Here is a 19,340-nt window from a genome sequence, read left to right on the forward strand (position 1 = left end):
GACAACTCAAATAGCAAACTCTCCTCCAATACTTAATAACGTGGAATACTGTGATTGCATTACACAGTTGAATGCAACAAATACACTAGAAGCCCAATGTTGTATTTGCGGATTTTACAACTTCATGCATTATATGTATATTCAATCTTTATGGTCCAAATACGTAAAAATTTCTCAGGTTTTACAGTTTCCAACATTTAACTTCGTCCCCTAAAATAAAAACATAAAATTGAGGTTCCACTGTAGTAGACAGGGAACAACAAATATTAATTTCAAATACAGATGTGTCTGCAGTAAATAAGCTAAAGTTAATTTCTTTTCTCTTGGAATAACAACCAGAATAATCTACACAAAAATCACATGCATAAGTTAGTTCTACTCACATCTTCCTCCACAATACATACCTTGTACGTATATCTATCAGGGAAACTCTTTCCGCACCTCTTGCACTTAAGAGGTTTGTCCGATGTATGAAGCTTTTGAACATGTATTCTGAGATCTGTTTTCCTTCCACATGTCGTAGGGCATAGTTCACACTGAAAGACAGGCTTGTTCCCTGCATTATACGGGAAAGAAGATCAAAAGCAACAAGGTATCAATTCTGGCACATCATACAAGTCCCCTTTATAGATGAGATTGCACAGTAAGCGGAACTTGCAATGTGGAGCTGATGCAAAACAATGAGAAACATGCACGCAACATATATCTCATAAACTCTTAGCAACACGAATAATAACAATTAAAAAAAAGGGTGATATAAGTCAAAACATGGTGATGTAATAGTTGGTTGTTCTTATTAATGTTCAAATGGTTAATTTACATGCAAAGCTATAATACTGGCTTATTTTCATTAAAAATGCCTGATTATATTAGTTTTGTTAATAACAGTAACTAAAAATATTAGTGATTTATCAAGTTTTATGCAAAGAACATCTTTAGAAATGAAATCTATCTGCACTTTCATTAAAAAAAAAACGTTAAGACCAAACAGAATAGGAAATTAAAGAGTACTTTAAGAACGAGATATCTGTGGCCTGGTGTCAGAAGCTAGAATTTTGTATGGACCCTTATGGAAGAATTACATTTAAACTACTCTATGAACATGTTACCTCAACAGAATTACACAAAGGACATGGATAATAATAAAAATTTAAAAAAGGGGGTTGAAGAATATAAGGTTCCATCAAAAAAAAAAAAAAATGCCATAAGATTGCTATGGTTAGTGAAAACTTAAAAGGTTGAAAGCTATGATGATCAAAAAATTACATGGATTACCTCTTAGCATAACTGCCAAATGTATATCTTTAGATACAATGAGAGCAATTAATTTAATTCTCCATAAATACATGGGAGCTGAGAACACATATTAATGATATTTGTAATATGGTTTAATAATGGACTTATGAGAGCCACCTACAATTGCAGCTATCCATTACTCATCATTGTGCTTTTTCCATTATAATACTTGCAAGTATTTCTGACAGAATTCAAATCCATGTGCACCTTTGTTCCTAAAAACACAGATGTAGTTTAAATGATTTTGTGAAGAATGTAGTGATGGGACTAAAATTAACTCCACAGAGCCTGCCCAGGAATTTGCACCAAAGGTGAGAGCGCTAACCATTTGACTATGGGAAGGGATGCCACAATGAGATAAAGCAGGACTGTGATCACCAAATAGGCATACGTTTGTGTGATGATATCATCAGTATATTAAAACAGGTATCGTTAAATGTTTTGATGGAACTTGTGTGCAACTGTTAGTTCCAAAGAAACTCTATATCTTTAGACTATTTCTAGCTGTTAATCCAGATCAAATTATAAAAATAAAATTATATGAATAAAATAAAAATTAAAAGAGTACATCAGGCATTGGTTAAGTGACAGTAGTACTTTTCTTTCTTAAATCTTGGCAGAGTATTATGTTAAACTGATATCATAAGTTGATTATGCAATTATTAAAATATGCTACATGCATTTAAACTGTTAGTGATTATTAGATTTATTAGGTTCAAGGTGATTTATTATGCAACACAACACATGCACGAAGTGTTCTGACTTATATCTCAACTTCAAAATATTGAACAACATTGATTAAAAATGAATAAAAAAAGGGACTTGTCGACAACATTAAAGTATAATTAACTAATACTGAATACAGTCAAATCCATGTTTTATATTTTTCTACATTATACATTCAAACTGGTATCGGAAAGGAAACGTATAAAATTTTCCAGGACAGATTGTAATTTTTCTTAAAGACAGGTCTTTGAAAAATGTATGATCAATGTTCCACTGTATACATGCTTCTTACTTTTAGTTGCTCTTGTGTGAAAAATGTTTTGAAACATCAATGGATATCTATAGCATGCTTACAAAAAAATAAATTCTTTAAATTTCGAATAAAAGAAGCCACTGCTAATATGTATATCCATTTGGGAAAAGCAGATTCAAAATCCTTGACACTTTTAATACCAAGAAGACCTACTGGAATTTTGATTATGTGAATCTATATAAATGCAACAAGTGGAAAGTTGGAAAATAATAATTTAATAAATGCATGTAATTTGGAGAGATCTGGTAAGTTTTGCAACAGGAAAATCAATTTATGCATTTATAATTTTAAAGGGATGGATAAAAAGATAAAAGGTAAAGTGCTTCCCTGTGCTTAGCACCACGCCATGAAGGCGTATAGGGGGTGTGGGGGTAATGCCCCACACTTTCATGATCTGGTCGTGAGTGGGGGTGATGTGATCAGCATCATGCCCCCTCTGCCCTTACCACCCAGGGTTTCCCCCAGGTACCCATGCTATTCGATGCTGGGTGGGCGGCGGGGCCACTTCCAACGTTAGAAAAGTTCCCGGGACCTTTAACATGGTAGTCAGATGCGTTACCGACTGAGCCAGCGTGGCCATCTTTTAAAGGGATGGAGCAATACTAATGAAGTATTAATATCCATTAAGAACCTGGATGGTTATTGAATTAATGTCTGTTATAGAGCGACCACAAACAAAGGAACCTTCGGCAAAGAGTCTCCATGCACTTCCCCTTTCTTCCATTCAACTCATGCTATAAGGAAGCATCCTCCACTCTGCCCTCCCCTCCACGTGAGAGTATGGTGCACAGTAGTCGCGGGACTGTGCAGGCCTTTTTCCTCGTTGTTCCACTATAACAAGTGACTACAATAAATTTGTATTTGCACTTTGTTATTTAGCATCGTATTTCTCCCATTTTTGGCTAATCCCAACAATGACGATGAGGGATGAAGTTGATGAAGGGGCACTTACACAAAAACAGCCATGCCTAGGTTGGTACTCAAACCTGGATCTCAGCAGGGAGATCGGAAGTCGATCACTTAACATGCTCGACCATCGAGTCGGCTGCTTTGAAAAAGAATCAGCATGTCCTACGAGGTGTCTTTTTGTTGGTTGATGCATGGTTAGCACATTTATGCTGCTATCTGGCTTTGTAGACTGGAAATATTCTTTCATTTTCGTAAAATTAACAACAAAATGGTATAATTTTGCAAAACACGAATGCTATTTTTAGAAATAGCAGATGGTAAAATTACTGATGAACCAACACAGTGCCAATTAATCGGACTATCTGTAAATTTTTTAATTGACAGATACAAAACAAAATCTTACAAACGGGATTTGTTTCATCTACAAAAACAATGATGACATGTAAAGGATTAGAATCAAGAACATTGAGATCAACTATTCCCAATTTTATCTTAACCAGCTCCACTGAAATAAAAGAGCACAGCAAGCGCCATTACATGCAGTGTGAGCTTAGATAACTACCTGTGTGGATCAGCTTATGGGCCTTTAAGCTGTTGGACTGGGTAAAGCGTGCATGGCAGATGTCACACTCGTAAGGCTTCTCGCCTGTGTGGATCCGAAGGTGGCGCTTTAGTTTGAACGTATCAGGACTGGCATATGTACAATGTGGACACTGAAAGAAATAGAAACATGTTAAATTACAGTGTACTGATGCATAATATGTATTATAATTCTATCTCAAGTATTTAGTATCAATACAGCTTGCCATATATGACAAGACAGCTGATGAACCCATATCTGCAAAACACAGTGGAGTCAGATGAGCATGACAGCCAACACAAGTTATTTGTATTGAAGATGTTTCTAGGTAAGGCATTGCCATCAGGAATTCTGATAATGCAGCTAGTCTGTCGCTTGCAGCAATTCTCTCTCTGCCTACATGATCATTGGCCATCATTAACGCCAAGTATTTTTGGTGAATGAAAGATGAAGATTTCGGTACAAAAATTGGACATATTTCGGGATGAAATGTGGCATTTCAGTTAAAATGGTGATAAGTACTAAACTCGATGTAAAAACTATACATATTACAAAAAATTAATATCTCACCTCTAATAACACATTTATATAATTAACAAAGTACAGTGAAACCGCAATTATACATTTCGCAATAGTACGTTTTTCTGGCAGTCCCTGCCAATTCCCCTACGGCTGCATGCTATTATATTTCAGTAATACGATTTTTCCAGTTATACGTTCAACAAGTTTAATTTCTGTTTTTTTCCTCCCCCAAAGCTGCGGCACGAGCATTACATATCCTCATAGAGAAGTCTTTTGTCGCGCTTCCCTCCAAACGTGGTTAACCCTAATTATTGGGAGGTACAATGTAGAAATTTTACCTCCGCTAAAACCCCGTTTTTAAGAAAACAAAACCAATTTACTTCTCTCTACGACAATTAGTTCTTGAGTTACGATGTTTTTGTACTTATGGCAAGTTTGAAAAGCACACGCTTAAAAAGGTGCCAGCTTCAACGGGAATATAGGTATGCGAAGATCCGTCCGGTAAAGGTTTTAAGTACATTTTAAGCCCACAAGGCTAATTGGGACTGGGCCTACAGTTTAAAGTGGGATCCGAACCACTATGTGCCTCCACCGGAACCCCTTGGTTACAAGGCGATGAGGTAACCACAATGCCATCGGGGAGGCAAAATAAAATGTATCGGTAAGCCTCCCCTTGAAAATCCTGGCCAAGCCACTGGCTCTAGTGTTCTAGAGTGCGCGTCAAATCTCCTGCATATGGCGAAAGCCAATAGCAGCGCACTGCAGCAGTGCCATGTCGAAATCTCACACCGAAAAGAGACAGCGTGGTTGAGCAAAATGCCTAGTCAAGGAGAGCACGGCAACGCCGCACAACTGTGATTTGCTGGTGCTGTTCAGCCATTCAAGGCCATATGCAGGAGATTTGACGCTCACTATAGGATTAATCTTGTGTTATCCGCAAGATAAAGAGTTACGGTTTCGTCTATCAGAAGGCAGCACAAGAATGAAAAGATGCTTAATGAGTCATTGCAGTCAAAAGTGATATCAGCAAGGGACCGGTTTGGAAGAGCTAACACTGGTGTTGGTAGCAGCCTCCCTCCAGACTGGCAACAACGTACAGGGGGCGGAATAGAAGGTCCTGCGTGTTTTAAAGATAAAGCACTTGTTGAAGACAAGGAAAGCTGGACTACAGCATTCAATTGGGGGGGGTTCAGCAGCATGCTTATTCCCGAACCAAGTTGCAGGACATGCGAGCAATGTTTCCTATGCAGATAGCTGCATTAAAAAGAAGGCTGCTTCATGAAATTATTGCACAGCCCTGTACAGCAGCTGCAGATTAATTATCTCTTGTAAAAGGAGATTTGCGACTTTCCTTTACTCGTTCCTAAACCAATATCGGATAACTGGGGTTGGCAAATTCTCCTTACTTTTTCCCCAGCAAACAAGAAAGAAAAGTTTTCCAAAGTCTCGCGTATACTAGGAAGAATTACGTAAATTCATCTGTAAAGAAGTTTGAATAGTGATTGAGTCATGTTCTCAGTTGTCCACACATGTTTTTGTGGAGGGAGAACAAAGACACCTCAATCACACTTTTAGAATTATAACACTATTAAGCCTTGTTTCCATGATATGAAAAACTCAAATATGCTGACCAAGGCAGTAATTTATTTTATTATAAAACATAAACTAAACATAACGTTTCAACCTTCTAGCAAGGTCTTCTTTTGACTCTGCACCACGTACAAAACGTTACGTTTAGTTTATGTTTTAAAATAAAATAAATTACTGCCTTAGTCAGCATATTTGAGTTTTTCACTTTTAGAATGTGTTAAAACTTTAGAGAAAGCAGCATTTAGTGACTACCATTTTGGCAATTGTGAGTTTATTCCTCGATCGTAAGGCATGAGTACAAGGTCGCATAATGAATGAATGAATGAGACTGCTGCAAAAGCAAGGGAGAGGTCGCCTGGCATACGGACCTCATCGGCAGGGTTTGGAAAACGTATGAAGCAGGAAACATAGTTTCAGTAAACATAAGATCGAGAAAAATGTCCTAATGTTCAACATGGTTTTTTGCAGGGAATTGGTTGATAAAAAAGGGTAAACCTTGTTCGCACCCCTTCCACTCATTTCTCGCGATTCTGTGAATTTACAATAACAATTTAGAACGATCAGAGAAATAGATCAAACTTTGGTGCAGATGTAGTACTCCTTTTCTTTCTTTGTATACTTAATTTTATCATTTTAATTACCTTTCAATAAAACATTTTTCTCAGTTATATGTTTTTTTTCCTATTGTCTCCCATAAAACGTATAACTGTATAACAGAGTAAATTTTTGCTTCTCAAATATTTACAGCAGAATTAATTAATTTTGCGTGAATTACATAACACAGTATAATTCAGACCTCAGAAGGTTTCATGTTGGTAAATAAACTCTAAATTTCATGTTTGAAAGTTTATTTTGCCGTTTGCAGTTCATTTCGCATCATTGTCCTGATGAAACAAATATAAAATAATTTCTTGTATTAATAATAAAAGTACTAATTACAATTAGTAAACAAACTGATAGAAAAATAGAAAAGAAGGCAAAGTTTATCATGAGGAAAAAACAACAACAATGAAGTAGATTTTTGCAAAGCACCCTCCCCTCCCCAGTTGTGTCCTTGTCACTATGTGAAACCATACAAGCATCCTTCCCTCTCACTAACTCCAAGGCTCAACCAAGCATCCTGCCGCTAACGTTTTCAACTTCAGGTTGAATACAAGAGTGTGTGCCTGCAATATTTGCTAGCAATACAGGGAGAGACAAAATTCTAGATACATAGATAATAATACTAACAACCGCCAGGTAAAACCGGGCTCCGGCACCCATCCAACATTGTATAAAGTGGGTACGTGGAGGAAACTGGCCAGGGGCGTGATGCTGATCACACCAGCCCACCTTTGGCGGCCCTAACACCAGAACCACTTACTTTGCTTATTAATACTAACAAATCATCTGAAGAAACACATCTTACATTAACCTTTTGAGTCCCAAGTATCTCGATCGAGATACCTAAATGTAAGCCTCACGGTCCCAAGTATCTCGATCGAGATACCCTGTGTCAGGTCGTAGTTTTTACATTATAACTTTTTTATTTCTGGCTAGAATTTCGATTCTTTTTTATACAGGGTGTTTCTAAAGGTCGTTTACAACGCTTGGGAGGTGATTCCTCACACGAAAACAAGCAAAAAGTCTAAGTTCCATTTTTACGACTGAGGCTTCGTTTCCGAGATAGGAGCCTCGCAAAAGGTGACAAAGTGAACGTCACACCTGACTGGGACGAATACTATCACAGATAGAGAGGCGGTTCCAAGGGAATCATAAAGGAATCGTATGTGCTCAGTCCGGAAGTCACTATGAAAAGTTCACTGCACGCATGCGCAATGGAGTCCTCAAAGGAATTGGGGATTTCCAGCAAGAACAATACATGGAAAGGGTATGTAACGCAGCAAGAAGGACCGTGACAATGAGAAATGCGTTAAAGACAACACATCCCGACCTCAAACATCAAAACATGAGCACCGAACACAAAATCCGAAAAGTTGAGCACGGTTGCATACCCCAGTTACACGCGAGGAATGAACGAATCATGTCATGTGGCATACGAGAGACACATTACTCTACCAGGAGGAGGGAAAGAAAAACACAATATCAGATGATTGCGACAACGTGTATTTTTACACGCGACAACTACGTAGTATCCCCCCCCACACACACACACACAACAAACAACAAATGCTACAATATCTTACGCACAGACAGTCCGTGTCACTGTACACCAACTGAAGATGTCACTTTCACCACACAAAGGGGGTGGGGAGCAATACCAAGAGTGTTCTCACTGGTATTTGCCGAGGGCAATAATCACAGACGGTTTTCAAAATGTCTGCCGTTTACTTCTACGCAGATATGACAGCGACGAATCAAGGATTGTCGAGTACGAGCAAACAAGCCAGGTGTATCTGCTACCGTCGCGGCGGCGACGTTGATGCGAGCAACGAGGTCCTCAGCTGATGTGACAGGTGTGTCGTATACGAGGGTTTTCATTTCTCCCCAGAAGAAAAAATCGAGAGGGTTGAGATCTGGCGACCTCGGTGACCAAGGCACAGGCTCATCCCTACCAATGAACCTATTGCGAAACACGTCATGCAGGAAATGTCGTACATTACAATCGAAATGAGCTGGTGCACCATCGTGTTGGTACCACATTTCTTGCCGCAGTGCCAAAGGTACGGTCTCCAACAGTTCAGGCAGAACCTCACTAAGAAATGCATGATACGTGCAACCATTCAGGCGAACAGGGAGAATGTATGGTCCAATTAAATGATCATGTACTATCCCGCACCACACATTCACTGAAAACCTGTGCTGGTGATGGGCCACAAAAAGTGCATGTGGGTTGTCAAAGTCCCATACATGACTGTTTCTACTATTGAAGACATCCATCCTGGTGAAAATGGCTTCATCTGTCCACAATACGTTTGCCCCGAAGTGAGGGTTTATGTCCAGCTGATGCAACAACCATTGGCAAAACTCCATACGAGGGCGAAAGTCAGGAGGTAACAGTTCTTGTACTTTCTGCAGTTTAAAAGGGTGCATTCCTTCCTCTGACATCACTCGCCAAACATACACATGAGACGTGTTTCGTGCCCGAGCGAGCACTCGCGTACTGGTGCCAGGATGTTCTGCGACCGCTGTTAACACATCTTCTGCAAACTGATGTGTACGTACACTTCGGGGTCTTCCAACTTCTTGCCGCGGTGGTAACACTGACCCTGTTTCACGCAGTCGACTGCCCACTACCTGAAAGAAGGTGTGAGACGGTAAACGTCTATGTGGAAAGCGTTCTCCATAAAGACGCCTTGCCTCACGGCTATTACCACGTGCCTCCCCATACATGAGATGCATGTCTGCTAGCTGCTGGGTCGTATACGCAGCCATCTGTGTAATAGGGAGCTGGAACTGCAAAGTATTGTTTTTGTTTAACACTGGCACACTGCACAAATTGGCCGTATCACCGTACGAACACCACAGACCAATTGTGAACCAACCCTTCGAGCTCCTCTCGCGGGAACAGCAGTCATGAAGGTCAAACGTAGACTACGAGAGCCAGACTTGCCTGTGCAGCGCTTCCAAAACTGGTCTCTTTTACGTCACAATGATCGCGTGCGAACACTTCTGGTATTGCTCCCACCCCCTTTGTGTGGTGAAAGTGACATCTTCAGTTGGTGTACAGTGACACACACTGTCTGTGCATAAGACATTGTAGCATTTGTTGTTTGTTGTGTGTGTGTGGGGGGGGGGGGATATTACGTAGTTGTCGCGTGTAAAAATACACGTTGTCGCAATCATCTGATATTGTGTTTTTCTTTCCCTCCTCCTGGTGGAGTAATGTGTCTCTCGTATGCCACATGACATGATTCGTTCATTCCTCGCGTGTAACTGGGGTATGCAACCGTGCTCAACTTTTCGGATTTTGTGTTCGGTGCTCATGTTTTGATGTTTGAGGTCGGGATGTGTTGTCTTTAACGCATTTCTCATTGTCACGGTCCTTCTTGCTGCGTTACATACCTTTTCCATGCATTGTTCTTGCTGGAAATCCCCAATTACTTTGAGGACTCCATTGCGCATGGGTGCAGTGAACTTTTCATAGTGACTTCCGGACTGAGCACATACGATTCCTTTATGATTCCCTTGGAACCGCCTCTCTATCTGTGATAGTATTCGTCCCAGTCAGGTGTGACGTTTACTTTGTCACCTTTTGCGAGACTCCTATCTCGGAAACGAAGCCTCAGTCGTAAAAATGGAACTTAGACTTTTTGCTTGTTTTCGTGTGAGGAATCACCTCCCAAGCGTTGTAAACGACCTTTAGAAACACCCTGTATATTGTTCCTAACACATGTATTTAACAGAAATGTTTCTTGCACCTTTTTTTTTCTTCATGAAAATGGAGGTGAAAAGGTGGGAAAAAGGGACTTCTCTTTTGCGTCTCTTTTCAAGGGAAAAGATAAATTTCAAACATTTCAACAATTTTTTAAAATAATTTTTGGGGTTTTTCTCCCTTCCCCCTTCATATATACGCCAAATTTGCACAAATTTTGCATTTTGTGCATCTTGACATATTTTTTAAGAAAAGTATTTTTGAGGGAATTTCCCCTTTCCCCCTCCATATGTACGCTGAATGTGCATAAATTATAGATCCTCTGAATCTGTGATTCATTCTGCGTACAATGGTATATACTTCATATCTCTAGGGCATTTAGTTTCTGAGCTATACTCATGTCAAGGTACCGCTGCATTTTGAAGCTTGAATCAGTGGCGTGCCCACCATTCCTACATACAACTCAAGTTACATTGGTCATACGACAATGATGCAAATATTTTTCTGTTTATTACATGCCAGCGATAATTTCTATGTGCATTTTGAACTTTTCATGTCCTTTTTTTCAGGGGGGCAGGGGGGGGCGAAAACCCCATTCTTTTTTTTAAAAAAAAGTATTTTCAGGGGATTCCCCCCTTTCCCCCTCCATATGTACGCCGAATGTGCATAAATTATATATCGTCTGAATCTCTGGTTCATTCCGCGTACAACGGTATATCACTCATCTCTCTAGGGCAATTAGTCTCCGATCTACACTCATTTAATTGAAACTCTGCATTTTGCTCAAAATCAGCTCGGGCACCAAGGGGGTTACATGTGAAAAAGGCCTTGGGACTCAAAAGGTTAATGTGTTAAGATCAATGGACATATGGAATTAGTACATACTGTTCATGTTATTCTCACAAAGCATGTCAAACTATGCATCACTAATGGCGAACACTATGTTGAATTTACTGAATAAAATTACTACATTTTTGCCTGTGTGTCTAGACTTTTGGATTGCCTTGCACATTGAAACACCAATGGACAGCCATGAAAAAACCACAAATGTTCCTGTGCTGTCTACTTTGCATGTCTTCTCCACAGCTTTCACAAAACTACTGGACTCAGGAAAATTCCTCAACTATTACAATAATTCCTAATCAGCGTACAACACAATGATAATGACGATTGAAGCTTCTTACCTGGTATGGCCTTTCGCCGGTATGGCACCTCATATGCCGTTTAAGTTTGCTCAATTCTACACTGGCATATTCGCACTCTGTGCACTTGTGAGGTTTTTCATGAGTATGTTTGTACCTAACGTGCCTCACAAGTTCACCTATAAAAAGAAAAATAATTAATAACAGATATCCTACACAAAAAAGTTGGTATTTCATGTCAAGGGTTGTTAACATATTAAAAGCTAGATAAAATCACAACATATCCCTTGCTGTGTCTTCCAAATTCTTGGGACTTGGTCCTTCTTCAGAGGTGGTAGAAAAGAATATTGTTAGAATGGATTAAAAAGTACAAAAACCTCAGAATGAACTTCATTTCCAGATAGATGCAAGAAATGGCATGATCAGAACATCGAGTTTTTATACTATTTAATCAATTTTTACTACATTAACCATGTTTTTTTTAACCCTTCTATGACCCATTCTTAAAATTTATTGCCAGCTGCATGGAAAGAAAGTATTTTTTACTCTATGTTTTTAAAAGTCAAACATGAACAATGGATGGTTGTCTCAGCTGGTAGATGATTCAAATTGGAACAAAATCTTGTTTAGAGACAATAATATTAGGAATTTCAATTATATTTCCAATTACGCACAAGAATTTTCCTTTATTGCAGAATAATGAAAATGTGGAGGGGATATCTGGATGAGTGCATCATGAATTAAGTCCTTCTTAGAGGTCAAAAAAAATATTTTACAGTGTTCTCTCTCTAAAAAAATGAGATGTACTTTTGAAATGCAGCTTTTATAATCATACAACAGAGACATTTATGTAATGCTAATCTCACACATAAGTATTAAGAGTTTGGTTGTTTTAAGTCCACTTTATGCACAGTTAGGCTAATCGGGAGTGGACCTACAATTTAAAATGGGAACCACTATATTCTACACCAGATACAGGGTTCAAAACTGGAATTCCTTGATTACATGATGATGACGTTTGCATTATGAGAGAGAGACATATTTTGTATTAAGGCACAAAAAATCATACTGAAACATGCGACTGTTTTATTCTCACATGCTCACCTGATGTTGTAAATGCACTATCGCAGAATTTACATCTATGAGGTTTAGTTCCCGTATGAGTGTTGACATGGTTTTGTAGTGATGCAAGTGTTTTAAAACCTCGTTCACAAACACTACATTTGTGGGGTCTTTCCTCCGAATGGGACTTCATATGGCGAGACAAGAGGTACCTGAAAATAGCAAATCAAAGCATATGAAGCACAAATTTTTACGCATGTACGTACACACTACCAGAATAATGAAGTGGAACCTTGAAATTATTTTTTGGGGAGACCAGGGTGAAACAAAAATGCAGGAAAATCAGAAAAAAATTTATAACAAATTGATGATGATGGGGCCACGAATATTGAATGTGTAATAGGGTCAAGTAAATATGCAACAACACAAAAACAGGGTTCCACAGTATTTGCATAATTATGTGATTTTAAATGTGAGGAATGGTCATAATGGCCATATATATACATGTGGAAACAATATCTAAAACGGCAGGAAAAGGAACTAACGATTTGCACAGGCCAACTTCTGTATTTGTTCCTGGGATCAAACAAAGCGGCTGCGAGACACTACCATCTCTGTCCTAGATGCTGCAACCTTTGTTATTGAACGCAGTGGCCTTTCAAAATTAATTGGAAAAGAATTTACATTTGCAACGTGGAAATATGGAACTTCACCTGCACAATACTAAAACTGCGTTTACAGCACCAACCATGAACCAACAACTTATTTTAGGATGCAAGTTAAAATACATACATCATTTACATCTGGAACACAGTGCAATACACAATACCTCACAATGTAAAATGGATAACATATTTCTACATAACTAATTCTTCCTATTCATATAAACATAGGTAACCGTACAATAAAAATACTATCATTTAGGGATGGGTTGATATGAAATTTTGACCTATACCGATATAAAATTTACCAAATTTACCAACACCGATATTCTACCAATCCGATATAAAATAAGACATGGTCCTTGAACCTGAAAGGGTCATTTACCTCCTTAATAAATGTGTGTTTCAAGGTGATTGCAGTGCAAGAGAAATTGCATATTTAGACATTTAATTTTTTAGAAAGTAGGGAATGGCGATTATCCATAAAAATTACAACAAAATGGCAGAATTTTGCACCTACATTATCAGATCAGTAAAATAATTCGGTAATTTTACCAATATGCCTATATCGGCCAATACCAATAGAGTACCGATTAATTGGTCCCATCCCTACTATCATTACTACTACTAATAAACACATTTTCAGAGTTTCAGATCAGGAAACAATGGTAAAAAAGACTTAAGTTTTGGATCTTTTCGCACAGTTTTGTGCTTGATGACGTCAGTTTGAAATCATCAAAATGTCATACTTTTCAATAATTTGCTTTAATTTTGTGTTCTGTTCTGTATATCAATTGTTCCGCACCGTGGCAGTCAAAGATGTCACGCTTTGGGCTCTGGCTAAGGGATGCTTGCAAGTTCGAGTCTTCTGGGTGAAGTGTAACAGCTTTCCTCCTGTGTATGGGACAGGTGGCCGGCCACCCACCACCGTAAGCAAATTGGAGAGCTACGAATGAGTAGCGTCACCTGGCATGGAAACCTACAACAACGACTGTGAATTTGTTGTGCTGACCACATGTTACCCCGTAACTGACTGGATGATCTCCCACCTCGGCAGGTGGGAGTAAAGCCCGTAGGTATGACCTCACTCTCACAGGTTGTTCCACCTTGTGTTATTACGACGTACATGTCAAAAAAAGGGGCAGATTGGTTATTACAGGGAATAAAATCAAGCGAGAAAATTTTTATTTTGATGTTATACAAGTGCATACCCTGGCTATTTTTCTACATAGTCACCATGATGCTCCAAGCTTTTTTTGGTACCGTGGAACAAGTTTACGTAGACCCTCTGCTTATAGAAATCTGCCGCCTGTGATCTCAGCCAGTCGAGAACTGATGTCTTGTGAACTTCACTATTATTGAAACGTTGCAAAGCAAGCCACTTTTTGAGATGAAGGAACAAAAAGTAATCACTTGGGGTAAGATCGGGACTGTATGGTGGGTGATTAAAATGTTCCCATCTGGAATTTTTGAATTGTCGCAACAGTACAGTCAGTGGTGTGTGGGCAGGCGTTGTCATGAATAAGCAGAATTCCAGACCGTAACATTCCTCTTTGCTGGTTTTGGATGGCACGTCACAGATTAGACAGTGTTTGGCAATACACATCTGCTGTGATGGTTCGTCCGGGTTTCAGGAATTCCATGAGAATTACACCTTTTTGGTCCCAAAACATGGTTGCCATGATTTTGCGATTTGATGGTGTTTGCTTGAATTTCTTCGGTTTCGGTGAACCGGAGTGACACCATTGCATGGATTGCTGTTTCGACTAACCAGTGACGTACAATATCCAGGTTTTGTCTCCAGTCACTATGTGAGAAAACAAGTGATCCCCATCCTTCTCCCAGCGGGCCAAAAAATCACGTGCTGATTTCATTCATTCTTTCATCTTTGTGAGTGTTTGTCAACATTTTTGGCACCCACCTCGCACACAGTTTGTGATAACCCAGATTGTCTGTTACAATTCGGTGCAATGTTTTATCAGACACTTCAGAAAACTCCTTGGCTAGATCAGTAATGGTGAAATAGCGATTGGATCGCACTTTCTTATCAACACGTTGCACAAGGTCGTCCGTCTGAACACTAGGCCTGCTGCTCCGCTCATCATCATCAACATTTGAACGTCCTTCCCGAAAAGCACGGCACCATTGTCTTACCTTTCCTTCACTCATTACTGTTGGTCCGTAAATGGCACACAATTCCCGATGAATGTCAGCTGCACTCAGTCCTTTTGCGTTGAGAAATCTAATCACTCGCATTTGGCAGGATTTTCTATTACAGCAGCCATTTTAACTTCTTGCTACTCGCACGTACGCACCTCCACACTGAGAAATATACCTCTGTTGCAGGCACAGAATACTAAAGCATGCTTCCATGCATGCGCATCTTCGCCAGTGTTGCCACGCCCAAGTAAAAAATTATCGGCCCTTCTTGTTAACATGTGCCTCGTACTATTATTTTTATGTATATCATTTGGTTTCTGGTAATAATAAATACAATTACATACAGTGAAACCCTGATGTTTTAATTTTCCCACATGAAACATTCAATAAGCATGGCATGTCACTTTGAATATGCTCACACACTTAGAGATTCCCACCACTTCTGACTTGAAAATTGTAACGATTGTCAAGTATTCTAAACTTTTCTTCAAAGTAGTTTAGAATATTTACAACGTTTAGTACTAGTTTTCGACTGGAACTAAATATAGCAATCTACCAGTTTTGCTATAAAATATGCATACATAACTGGACATAGCACAAATAATTTAATCACAAAATCCATTTCTTTCAACAATGGTGCAAAATTAATGAAAATTATGCATTTAGCATTATTTCTAGAATATTTAAGACTCCATGGCAGTGTTGTGTAGCTTTTTGTAGACTCCGTGAGACACTCAACTCCCAAGACATATCGATGTGTATCGGTAATTAATTTCTAACAGTATCTGTTCAGACCCTGTTCCACTGCGTTAAATAGTCCTTAAATTTTCCAGAAACTACAATAAGTCTACAAATTTTTATTGAAAAAAATGCCTTCTAGTAAGGTATTTAACAAATTTTTAGTTACAACCGCTATTTTTCATGCACCATCTTCAAAGAATAAAACAAGAAAGTGTCTTACTAACCTCTTTGGACTTGTGTAGTTGCAATAATTACACATGTGAGCTTGTGTTACAGTTTGACTCTTCTTTGGCATAATTTTTATTATTTTAGTTTTATCATCTTCATCTCCAGACTCCTGTTCAAGAAATGCAAAAAAGAAAAATGTATTAGGTACATTTCACCAATTATGAAAGACGGGGAGAAATAGGACAACCATATTTTCATGATAAATGTTGGGGAAGGGGATTGGTTGGTTCATGTGACACTTCACAAGAGGACCAGATTCAGAATAATCCATGAATTAAGTTTCAAAATTAGAGATATCTTGAAATAGAAAAATTTTGTCTTTTAAGGTTCCTGTTCGAGTTCATTCCTTGATTCGCTTCATAGATTTGTTCATACTATGGGAATGAGAGTCGCTGTAATAGATAATTAAGGTACTCACGTTTTCCGCGAAAGCTGTTTTACATTATTTTCTATTAATTTCGGTAGCCACTGCCACCATCCTCATTGGAATTCATTGTGTTGTTGCTTGGCACGTCTCTGTTGTTTTGTCCTAAATCGCCGCTAGGTGTACTGCTGTCGCCTGTATGTCTGCGTATGTGTCATCTGCTGTTCACCGGTGTTCATTGCTGCAGTGATGGAAGCCAGGCATGCTGTGCCTGACCACTATCTATGTTCAATTCATCGTTGTAGTGCATGATGGCGTGTGTGTCTTTAATTTTTGTGTTGATGAGAGTGTGTGCTTTGTATTTGACATGTACTTTCTCAATTTTATGGTTGTGGAATTTGATATGCTTGGCAAGTTCGGTGGTGGGTTGGGTAGTTCTTGCATACAAGTGAGATACTACTCAGAACTTCATGTTTGAATTTGTCCATCTGAGCAATGCATGTCTTCCATAGTTGAACAGTGGAGATGTGAAACACGAGAACAACTATCACAATGAATGTATATTATTTGACAGCATAATTCTCACACCCTGTTTTTTCAGTCCAAAAATTGGTTTATAACTTTTCATCACCTAATCGTAGTGTGAGACAACAAAACCAATCACAGAATCTTCAGACGAAAAACATTATTTTTTTTTTAAATCTGTGCTTCACAACACTAGTATATTTTTGGAAGTGTATTATTTCAACTATAATGTACAAATGAATAACTATTGTGCTTTTTTTTCCTAGACTTGAAAAATGTTTGCTGAACTGTCAAGAAGAAATGATGTACGTCGATTTGGACTTTTCAATGTTAATGTATATTCATGAGTATTCCGTGCATTCTAATCTTGCAACAAAGTTATCTAGTATTAAATGATTTTTTAATGTTCACACTCCACATTTTTGCGAAAAAATTGGCATAAAATCTGCAACGAAATATGGTATGTACCCACAAATACATAATTATGAAAAGAAAGAAAAACAAAGGCCACCAGAAAATTTACTTACCAATGCAATACCTTCCTCCCCTTCATCAAAATCGTAAACTGTGAGATCTTGGTCATCCCCTTTATCATCCTTATCATCAGGCTGAACTATCAATACATAGCTCACTTCGCCTGAATTAGTGTCGGAGGGTACTATAGTGACAGTTTGATATTGGTCTCCGGTATTCAAGATAACTTGCCCACTAGATTCCGTACCACCAGATCCACCCTGCAGGAAAAATGTTAAAATATCAAAACAAATATTTAACCTGATTAAAATTTTGCAATATTAAAAGAAAAACTTTTCGCTCAATACAACGGAGCCTCAATTTTACATTGCCTTTCATTATACATTCAATCTTCATGGTCTCAATAGGGCAATTTTTTTAAAAAAATCCCAGGTTTTAAGTTTTCCAAAATTTTATGTTTTCGTCTTTCCATATTTTTCTTTTCTTTTTTTTTAAAAAAAATAACAACACAAAATCAATGTTCTGCTGTATTACATAAACTGCATGAAGTTCTCTGATGCAAATAATTATATCTTATTTCATCTATTACAATAACGTAAACGAAATTGTTAAAGAAAATGTCCAATGTTCCAGTAGAACAGGTATGGTTCCACAATTACCTAGACATATTTATGTGATGAAAATGTTATTCTTTTTGATCCCTGTAGAAGATGAGGTTGGCCCAAACATTTTAGGATCTCATTTAGACATATATATTTGTTAAGACTTCATTAATTTTGCTTTGAAACTACAAACTTTGCAAACCAATGCACCAACAGGGATCTCAATCTTGCCAAACCAAATTCCCTGAGATACACAGGTAATCTCAAGTAACTTTCCAGGTCAGTTCATAATATTATAATCTACTAATATGTAAATGTTACCATCTTCAAATTAGCACACTAATTAAATGGAAGACATATTCGACATTCATGAAAATAAATTAAGAAAAATTACATGTAAAATACTGTATTTGTACAGAATATGTACCTCCAATCAAGAAAGTTGTTGGGAGAAAATGTGATTTTCTCTCCAGTTTCTAACCTTGGCAAGAACTAAAAACCATCCTACTTCCCTTACTTTTCTATTTTTTGTTAAAAAAAATTCTCGATATCCATGTTAGTACGAACCCTGATCACAATTAATATTAATGCCTTATCTTGTAATGCAACAGCTTTCTGGCATTCTTAACTAGATACTCACATCATCTGATGCTTCCAATGTAGTGATTGTGGTATCATCACCCTGGTCGTCCTGTGGCTGCATAGCAACGTAAGCTGCTTCCTGTCCACCATCAGATGATTGGTCCCCAATTCCTGGATAGAACAAAAAGAGATTAACAATGACATTCTTTAATTCCTTACGAGCTAAAATCAAATTTGGGGTTATGAAAACCATGAATTATATGCCACTACAGTCCTTAATTTTTCATTTAACCAAGTTTAACTTAAATAAGTTTGCAAGTAGCTTGTTCTTATGTCCACTTATGGTCAGGATTGTTAAAAAAAAGTTGAAAGTTCCACATGCTCGTTGGCAATGTGCAATGAAGCAGCATTGGGGAATGCAGGGTTAGAGCCCCATACATTCACAATCACGACCATTTTTGGGAGGTGATGTGACCACTGCCTTAACACCTGGAGTTGCCTGTAGGTATCCATGTATTTTAACCCCGGAATGGCTTTATACATGGAC

The 19,340-nt window shown here is 38.3% G+C and overlaps 1 protein-coding gene across 9 annotated transcripts in view; it reads right to left on the bottom strand.

Moving 5' to 3' along the window:
• LOC145987713 (uncharacterized) overlaps positions 1 to 19,340 on the bottom strand; it is a 66,887-nt gene that overhangs the window by 30,778 nt on the left and 16,769 nt on the right. For 8 of the 9 annotated variants that reach the window (XM_083122290.1, XM_083122289.1, XM_083122293.1 and 5 more), the window contains 7 exons: positions 18,852 to 18,964; positions 17,663 to 17,869; positions 16,243 to 16,355; positions 12,498 to 12,667; positions 11,436 to 11,572; positions 3,807 to 3,957; positions 405 to 559 (listed from right to left, as the gene is read on the bottom strand). In XM_083122290.1, coding sequence (XP_082978416.1) covers positions 405 to 559; positions 3,807 to 3,957; positions 11,436 to 11,572; positions 12,498 to 12,667; positions 16,243 to 16,355; positions 17,663 to 17,869; positions 18,852 to 18,964 — 1,046 coding nt within the window. The remainder of the gene's footprint in view (positions 1 to 404; positions 560 to 3,806; positions 3,958 to 11,435; positions 11,573 to 12,497; positions 12,668 to 16,242; positions 16,356 to 17,662; positions 17,870 to 18,851; positions 18,965 to 19,340) is intronic. The other variant, XM_083122292.1, reaches the window with a different exon arrangement.

The sequence above is a fragment of the Lepisma saccharinum genome, chromosome 5 (assembly GCF_977018435.1).
Source record: "Lepisma saccharinum chromosome 5, izLepSacc3.1, whole genome shotgun sequence".
In the NCBI taxonomy this organism is placed as follows: Eukaryota; Metazoa; Arthropoda; class Insecta; order Zygentoma; family Lepismatidae; genus Lepisma; species Lepisma saccharinum.